The 10336-nt window shown below is 31.3% G+C and overlaps 1 protein-coding gene across 1 annotated transcript in view; it reads left to right on the top strand.

The window, feature by feature from the left end:
- The window catches only part of LOC106785134 (myb-like protein I), a 30941-nt gene extending 21091 nt beyond the window's left edge, over positions 1-9850 (top strand). Inside the window, exon 3 of the mRNA XM_014745325.1 lies at positions 8348-9850. Coding sequence (XP_014600811.1) covers positions 8348-9697 — 1350 coding nt within the window. The 3' untranslated portion in view covers positions 9698-9850. The remainder of the gene's footprint in view (positions 1-8347) is intronic.
- The last annotated feature ends 486 nt before the right edge of the window (positions 9851-10336 follow it).

Raw genomic sequence — 10336 nt, forward strand, 5'->3', positions numbered from 1 at the left:
AGGGAGGAGGGAAAGAGAACAAAAAATTGTTGCAATAAGGAAAGTGAATATTTATTTAAGGACCGATCGAATAAATCACGATATATGCTATCTTTTACACACGTTTCATACTTTCACCCGAAATTCGTGTGTGTGTTTGTGTGCGTGCGTTTTTATTCATCTTCGTTAATTTATTTCCAAATCGGAGAACAAGGTCAAGTCGATTAAAAAAAAAAAAAATAAAAGAACTCTAATTTTAGATATTTTTTGTTTTGTAATTTAATTGTCAAGGCAATCAATCGACGTTTAATTATTCTTTTTTTTTTTTTTTCTTCTTTAACTATATATCAAAAATTGCAATGCTGTAAATTTTGCATCTTTGAAATTTCTTTAAAAAGTTTTGGTAAATATTGTTTATACTGAAAGTAAATAAATTTTAATAAAACTTATATTAAATTACATTACATTCTTTTGTCTACGCGTAAAATACTTTGTCGAGTTATAAATCGATCTGCAAAGGTTCAGAAAATGTCTGGGAATGCAATGCTGTAAATTGTGCATTTTTGCAATTTTTTTGAAAAGTTTCGGTAAATATTTTTTATACTAAAAGTTAATAGATTTTAATGAAACTTATATTAAATTAAAGTACATTCTTTTGTCTACGCGTAGAATACCATATTGAGTTATAAATTTAGCATAAAAAWTTCAGAAAATGTCATAGAATGCAATGCTGCAAATTTTTCCTACTTTGCCATTTCTTTGAAAAGTTTCGGCAAATATTTTTTATACTTTTGGCAAATAGAATTTAATGAAACTTATATTAAATTAAAGTACACTCTTTTATCTACGCGTAGAATACCTTTTCGAGTTATAAATCAATTTCCAAAGGTTTAGAAAATATCAGAGAATGCAACGCTGTAAATTGTGCATCTTTGTAATTTTTTTGAAAAGTTCAAGTAAATATTTTTTATACTTTTAGCAAATAGATTTTAATGAAACTTATATTGAATAGTAATTTGATATTCCATAGGATATCAAAGTATTATGTTCGATGCCTAGGAAAAATTCTGCAAAAAGTCTCATTTCCGACTTAGTCAGAAGGCGCTTTGCATTGATAACATTGTCGAGGAATTACTAGCAATGATTGATTTCTGACTTTGACGATAACATATATATATTATCGTATATATGGTACTTTGTGTAAGAGGAAAAAAGGACAAATTGGAATGAAAAATGACGACGATGATGCATATACATATATATCTCAACAGAAAGAGATAGAGAGAGATAGAGATAGAAGGTTGGTAGTACCAGTCACCGACTGTGTGTAGAGTAGTATCACCATGAATGTTAGTAGTCACGATCTCACAATCAGTGTGTAACACGCGTGATTTGCAACGTAAACAACGTGACGTTGTTACCTATCAGTTGGACTCATAGATTTGCAACGATTAAAACCGATCGGAACCTTGTACTACCAACACGATGAAAGTCTAATTAGTTATTTTTAAATTTGTAATTACCAAAAAAAAAAGTACAAAATAAAACACAAAAAGAAATTATGTAAATTTATGACGCGTCGCGTTATCTCGTAATTTTTGCATGTTCGAGGCTGATCACACATTATACTAATTTTATTCTTGCAACGCGTGTTGGTAATTTTAGGTTACTCATTTTTTTTGTTTAAGTATTTCCAAATGTCTCTCGTACATTTCTAATTATTTATTTTTTATCGTCAACAAATTGTTTCGTTTTTAATGTGTTTCCTTTTTCCGAGTCATTTTTCTTTCCCTTCTACGAAAAGAAAAATTTGGGTGACAAATTATACAAAAGGGGAAAAGTATAGTAGTAGTATTTATTGTTTCTTTTTTAGTTTAGGGATTTCAAGGTGAATTCAAGGTCAGAGACCTGTAAAAGATTAATTGAACTACATTTATATTTTTGATATTTCACATTTGATAGAAAAATTAAATATTTTCTTTTTTTTTCTTTTTTCTCATATTTACTTTCTTTTATAATACGTTTCATATTTAATCATTATGAAATTATATTCTTATTTCAATCTTTTTTGAAAAGAAAAAAAAAAAGAAGAATCTTTAAAAAAATATCACGCGAATGTCGATCGTGTTTAATCCCTCCCCTCAACCCATCCCTCCACCGTACGATTGTTTCGTCATGAAATTTTTTCGCAGATAATACTTCCGACGCGGTTTATCATCTCGTTTCTTTGAATTTCGATAAAACAATAACGTTCGTATTATTATTACAAACCACAAAATTCTACTAATTGTAAGTTATGAAATACTTGAATTCCGATTAATTTGCGTACGAGGAAAGCAAGAAGAAAGAGAAAGAAATAAAGATAGATAAAAAATAAATATATATACATCCATACAAATATACATATATATTACTGCAAACTTAGCAAAGCTAGCAATCGGGTTTGCTATATAACACATACATTAAACACATACATAATAAATACATATATACATATTACTGCAAACTTAGCAAAGCTAGCAATCGAGTTTACCATACATACATAAATACATATAATACATACATACACACAGCAGTTATGCATACACAACACACACACACACACACACACATACATAATTGATCTCGAATAAGAGTGGGCGAAGATAGCAAGCAAAAGCAAGCACAAGAAACAACCAAGGAGATATTATTTCTCCTTGGATATCGAAGTGGAAGAAGTGTAGTAGTAGTAGTAGTAGTGTGTGGAAGCAAAAATATACGAGAAAGAGAGGGTGGTTGGGTGGTAAGAGGGGTCGGGGGAGAGTAGCAGCAACAGAAACGATGGCCAGAGTGCACTGCTCGCACATTCGTCCTACGTTTCGCATCTTATGTATTTACTGCATACGCACTAACACTAAAGTGCATTCATGCATGCATGCGTGCGTGCGTGCATGCGTTTTGTGCTGCTACTGCTACTTTTGTAACCTTGAGAGAGGTTCTTTGTGCGGTTCAGCGCGTTTCTTTTCTGAGTGCTTATCTTTTATATATATAGTATGTGTTCAATATGTGTGTTATTTAAATTATTATTAGAATTTTTTAGTAATTTACTAATGTAAGCGAATATTAAAAAAAAAATTTTTATAATAAATTTTATTAATTTTATTTTTTAGTAATATTTTATTTCAATAATAGAAAAGTATATTTAAAAATATTTTGTAAAAAAGTACTTATAAATTATATAATTTAAGATTTCTAATTAGTATACTTAAGAGAGTTTCCAAATTTAATCTCTTTTAAATATTTAATATGTTGTTGTTGTAGTGTGTGTATTAAAAATAATCCTAATAAGAAGAAGAAATACTATTTATATATATACTACACGCGATTCGTAATATAGTATACACATTTAAAGTTAACTTTATCCATTGAACATAATATATTTTTAACTTAACCATTAATTTATTATTTTAGTCTGTCTAATAATTCTTCTAACATAAAGTTTCCCTTTCTATTTCCGTTTCGTGTATTACAAGCGTGCTATTTACACACATATAATACATATACATACACAACTATACCTATATCAGCAACCAGAAGAGGAGTGTTCACTTAACACACACACGTGTGTGTGTTCGAAGAAGAAGAAAAATAAAATGAATAAAAATCGTGGTTTAGATGGGAAAGTCATCATTTTAAGAAAAAAAGAAGAATGACCTGGTGTTGGTTGGTTGGTGGTGTCTAGTCTCGATGGTACGAAACTTTTTGTTCGGTGAATCATCGAAGACACAAGACAAGACAAAACGAAATGAAGTTCTTTCTCCTACACGAGAATATAGTAAATGGGTATTCGAAGGTTATTGCTGCTGCTGCTGCTGCTGCTTTACGAAACACGTGTTCTGTTACACACCACCATTTTTTCTTCTTTCTTTCTTTTTTTCTTTCTATTTAATAGCTTCAGGAACAACTCTCATCGTGAATATTATAATCTAAGCAAGTTGGCATTTCTGGGAAAATTTCGATGGTTTATTTTCTCAATTAACATTTCCCCCCCCCTCCCTCCCTACCACATACTCTTTCCTGTCTTTCTTCTTTCTTCATATACATATATATATAATATAATCTTTTTCTCATTCATCTTTTTTTTATTCATCGTATAGAAAATCAAACACAAACACAGACAACACAGGTGACGTAATTATTCAACAGTACGCATAAAAATTCTTTGAGAATATACCTAAGAACGTGATCAACATTCTCGTTCTTTATTATAATTTATAGTTGTGTATTGTATGTGTGTGTTATCATGCGTAATACGTGGTCCTTTTTTTTAAAAGCTCGTTAATAAACTAGCAAACGTTGGCTAGTACGATTTGTGTTGCATATCTTAATTAAAGATCGTACGAAATCAGAGCAAGCAAGGATAAATATCAAATTTTTATTCCGATATTGAAGGAATGAAAAAATAACACCGCGAAAATTCAAATAATAAAAATATACCTGATGTATTATTTTTTTGTAATATAATAAACGTCACGCATATATACACGTGCGTTACGAAGCATTCAAAATTCTAATGGGGATTTTCTCTTTTCCTTTTTGTTTTTTTTTCTATTACTCATATCTTCATGCTGAGTATCACGAAAAAGATACAAGAAAAAAAAAAGAAAAAGAAAATGACAGAAGTAAGGACTTATAATCGTTTCGTATATCGCGTTCTCTCTCATACATATGTAATAAATACATCCAACACACTCATTCTCAAAGAGATAAGAAAACAATGCACAAATAAGAGTATTTATAAACGTGCTACGATACGTATATATATATATAGGTGGGTACGTTAAATACATATGCAGTTATGTATATACATATTATTAGTGTTAAAAACGTGATGATTATATAAATAATAATTTATAAACACGTTGAACGCGCGATAATACGCGTATGCATATCCGGTCGACCATGGATAACTACGATGACCAATCAAACTATCCTACATTAAATCTCTCTTCGGAAATAATAATAATAATAATAATAACACAACAACAATAATAATACGATTTGAAAAGAGTTATGGTGTCTGGGGTGGGGGTAAGAAAAAGAAAGAAATAAAAAAATGTGAGAATAAATCGAATAAAAATTTGGTGAAGGGGCGGGAGTGGGGAGGGGTCAGGGGGACAAAAATGATTGGTTGAGAATGTAAAATGGCGGTTGCTGACTGACTACGCGTTCGCGTATGTGTCCTGCTGTGTGTGTGTGTGTATATATCTGACTGCTTATCTCTCTCGTGCTTGGAAATTTCCACTCGCATTTATATCGTGTTAAACCTATAATATGTTTGTGTGCACGTTTCGTATGTTATATGTGTGTAAGTTGTACACGTACGGTTTGGTAGAGGTATGTGTGTATACTTTGACGAGAAATCGGTCTCCTCGAATGGTTATTATATTGTTGTCGATTATGACAATACGATTTTCTCGATGTGTTGGTTGTGTTGTGTGTCATTTAAGAAACCGAAGCCTACAAACCAACCAACCAACCAATAACACAAGCTCATTATTCTTTTCGTTGTGTTATAATAAGGACTTTGGTATTATAAACGTGACGATAAATTAACGATGAAGAAACGTGTAAAAAAGAAAAAAAAAAAGAAAAAATTTATCAACCGTGTGGCGTCGCGTCGTACAGTGTGTTTTGCGTGATTTCTCTCTCTCTTTCTCTTTCTCTCTTTCAAGTTTTGCGATACTCGAGAATATATGTAGTGTCTCGACCGTGTTACGTGTTGTATTTTTTTTTTTCTTTCTTTCTTTCTTTTATCTAAGCAAAAAAGGTAGCATCGAGATATTTTCAATGCAAAATTCTTTTCATGCGTGCACCAAGAGAATATGTGAATTGGTTAAAAAAAAATAAACCGTAGAACTCTCGACATGAAAAAAATAACCAAATATTTCTATTTTATTTTTTTTTTTTTTTATATCGAAGTGAGTTTGGATCGGAAAATAATGGTTTCCATGTAAGGATCAAAACTTTTCAATCCATCATTTCCGATCGTAACTCTACGCACATTTTTTTATTAGATTTTAATTTTAACATTATTACAATTCTATTTTTAACTTCAACAAGGAAACAATTTCTTATTAATGCAAGAAAAAAAAATGAATTAAATTTTTTGAATTAATAATATATTTCAAAGCAATTCTTATCGAACGAATAATATTATATTATAATTTTTCTTTTATTATTTTTATATAGGTACTTATTGCTTACAAATTAGTTTTTTTTTTTCTTATATCATTAGAATTCAATCAGTTAAAACAAAAAAAGAAAAACAAATAACACTTTGGCAATTAATATTTTTCAAGACGTGGTGTTCTTATCAGATGTGAAACGACTTATTGAGGATTCCGAAGTGTCAACAACTCGAATGTGGCGTAATTCTCACGTCGCTGTCGTGAGAGATGATAAATCACATAGTTATATTATCATACTTTTGTCTCTTTTCACGTATATATATACACGTAGCTAGCTAGTTATAATAGTATTGCAATAATAATCATAATAGTTTGTATGAGAAAAAGTAAAGAGAGAAAGAGAGAAAGAAATATATAATCGGCAAAAGATGTTTATTTTCTGTTATGTTTCTCTGAAGATGATAGAAGAAACATTGTTGACGATGTAACACATATTACAACTTTGTTTCAACAATATACAAAAAATTTTCCATGATGACAATAATAACTTCTTCTTTATTTTTTTTTTATCTTTCTATCGTAACATTTAATTTGAAGTAGGGGGGGGGGTGAGAAAAATATCAAACTGTTCGTAGAAACTATTGTCGAAAGATTGTAGATCAATCTTATAGTTTTTTTTTCTTTTTCTCAATCATTATCGATAAATACTATCAAATTTTAAAATCAAATTTGGGTAATATGCTTTTGAAATCTCGTATAAAGAAATATGGACGAAGGTATGTCTAAAAAAATTATGAAAGAATTTGAAAAAGTTAAAGAGAGAGAGAGAATCCATTATATGTCATTAGAAATTTTTCTTAAACAACCTTTCTAATCGTCCAAAAGAATTTCTAAAAAGGGAATATAGGATACTATCCACCAATTGGTTAAAAAAAAAAGAGGGCTTGTCTGGAATTGGTTTTTTTTTTTTTTTTTTTTTTTTTTTGAGAAAGAAACTGTCTATTCTTTCGGATTTGGAATGTAAAAACTTTCTACTTATGTTAGATATGTGTATGCTAGAATTTTGTTGATTTGCCCTCTTTTTTTCCTCCTGTTGCTTAGAAACTTTTTGTCAATAGAATTATATTCTTCATTGGTTTGTACTCTCATAGATCGTGTTATATATTTTTTGTTTTAATCATTCTTCTATTTTTGTGTTTATTTTTAAAAAAAGCTTTGCACTCGTTCAAATGAGTCTTACGAGTAGATCATTTAAAAAATCGTATTTAAAGGTTTTTTTTTTTCATACATAAGCTTATTATTTTGTATGATCATAATTAATTTTTCTAAGGAAAATTAAGTATTATATTCTATCATAGAAAACTTGGTTTTACTTTGAATTCGTCAACTTTTAAAAATGTCAAATATCAGTCCCATGCAGAATAAGATAACATCATTTTCTTTTTTATCTTCTTTTTCCTTCAGATAGTTTTTACCTAAAAAAAAAATAAAGGAACGTAATATAGATCAACCATACCTCAAACAAATCTGACAATCTTTATAAATTTTAATTCTGATCGATTATCATTAAGAATTATATCTGTTTATCTTTAAATGGAAAACTAATAATAAACCCAAGTTTTGATCTCTTCTTAAAAAATGGTAAAACCCTAATTGAGGAGAACACAAATCTTCAGGAAGTTACCAAGCACACGTTGTTCTTTTTCTGCTATCAATTAATACGACTTAGTAACACACACCGTTATTTAAAAAAGATTAATACTTTTGATAGACGATTAGATAGAAGAAAAAAATACAAGAAGAATAAGAAGAAGAAGAACCTTGAACAAAGTAATTTTCTTTAATATCGAACTACTAGTTTCAAGATTTCCGTTTTCAATATCATGGAATCAGAGAATAATGTGAGATTTTATTATATATTTTTTGTTTCTTTTAAACTACAACTATCATTATCGAATCAAAGCTTTACGTAATCGTTCGTGTTGTAAGTAATATCTGTCAAGGTTTCCCCCCACTAGACTTTTTTTCTATTTTTTGTGTGTATATCTAATTTTTCAAAGAAATATCGTTTGCGTAAGTACACGAAGTGTATTGTAACTTGCATTTAGATAAAATGCAAAATACAAATACGGATAACACAGCAGAAATACATAAATGATTATAATTAATTTATAATTTTTTTGTTCTTCTTTTTACAGAACACGAGCTCCACGAAGAGCAAGGACACATCAAATGTAAACAGCGCGGTACCGATTTCATCGGGCAGCAGCAGTAACAATGCAACAAACGGTGGTCACGCACCTCTACGTCGAAGTTATACATCAATCGTAACGACGTTGATCGAACAACATCGTAAACTCGACAGGAGCGTTAGCGAACCAACGTCTCGTTACAAGACAGAACTTTGCCGACCGTTCGAGGAAAGTGGGGCCTGTAAATATGGGGATAAATGTCAGTTCGCACACGGGTATACCGAATTACGAAATTTAGCTCGCCATCCGAAATATAAGACTGAGCTATGTCGTACCTTCCATTCAATTGGTTTTTGCCCGTACGGACCGCGGTGTCACTTTATTCATAATTTCGAAGAGGCACGCATACATAATCAAAAAGTGAGCGATGAGATAGGCTTACCTCAGCCAAACATAATGGGCCTTAATCCGTTTCTGGCGGCTGCAGCAGCAGCAGCAGCAGCAGCAGCTAACAACGTTGGTACTACAACAAGTAACACCAACAACATAAACAACAACAATAATAATGCAGCAGCGGTCGCGGTAGCAGTTGCCGGAGCTGCTGCTACTAATTCGTCTAATAATAATAATAACAACAACAACAACCCCGTTAATTCAGCTAATTTAAACGTCGGTTTACTCAAACAAATTGCTGTTGCCAGTTCGTCACAAGAAGCAGCAGTTGCTGCAGTAGCAGCGGCCGCTAATTCATCCCAAAATCTTATTAGAACGAATTCTCTGAGTTCAGCTTTTAGTTCTGCTAATGCTTTTATCCCGCCGTTACTGCGTACCAATTCATTAAGCCTGGGCTCGACTCAACAACAACAGCAACAGCAGCAACATCATCATCAACAACAACAGCAGCAACAACAGCAACAGCATCATCATCATCACCATCATCATCATCGTCAAACGTGTGCCAATGTTGTCAGGAGTAGTTCAATCGTTGGATCAACCAGGCCCAAACCTTTGAACCTCAGTCCAACTTTTTCACTTGGTAGTACAGCCGATTCAGGTTCACCCCCATCTAGTCTCAGTCAATCTCCCACCAATTCAATGGCAAGTTTCTTTGGTGACGAACAAGGAAACTTAACAACTAACAACCTGTCGACAACGGCATTCAGTTTTGGACATAATTTTGGATTAATCGAACCTAGACAAACACCAAGCCCGCACACGAACCTTTGCAGTTCACTCAGTTCCGATGACATTGTACCTAGAACCCCATCACCATTATCACCTAACGCCGAATCAAGGTTACCTGTATTCAATAGGATCAGTAGCACCCTTGCTGACTTTGAAAATCTTAAGATTTAAATTATTATTCTCTTAAATGTGTGACGAGACTATACTAACATTTGTGCGTCTATGTGTGTTTCACTTTTTGCAAACATCGAAAAAAAACACATATATGCGCCTTGGTTATATTTTCTCTCTCTCTTTTTTTTTTTTTTTCTCACAAACAATCATTTTAAAATGACGTCTCTTGCGAATGTCATCGATTTAAAAAAAAAAGCAATTTTTTTTTTAAATATTCCTTTTAGAGATATTGAGGAGGAGTAAGAGGAGTAGAAGTAAGAGTAGGAGATTACGTATTAAAAATAATCATTTCATTTTTTTCCCTTCTATCTCTTTCGATAAGGACGAAGGGGGGGGAAGGTAGGATCGATCATATTTTCCTTCCTCTTCTTCGTGCTTACTTTTTTTTCGCGCTTATTATTTAAAGCATTTTCTTTTCTCTTCTATTATTATTCTATTACTTCTGGTGCTTTTTCTTTTTCCTTTTCTTTTTCTTTCTCTCTTCTTAGGGGGGAGGGTTTTTTTTCTTTTTATAAAACAACTGATCTTTAAAATTAGTTTACTAGTAATTATTTAACTATTGTTTAAAGTTTTTTTTCTCCCCCGACATTGGTTTTTTCCTTTTTTCAATATTTTAATATAATCATTATTATTAAT

The sequence above is a fragment of the Polistes canadensis genome, unplaced genomic scaffold (assembly GCF_001313835.1).
Source record: "Polistes canadensis isolate GaletaPanama2010 unplaced genomic scaffold, ASM131383v1 scaffold_45, whole genome shotgun sequence".
NCBI classification, from domain to species: Eukaryota; Metazoa; Arthropoda; class Insecta; order Hymenoptera; family Vespidae; genus Polistes; species Polistes canadensis.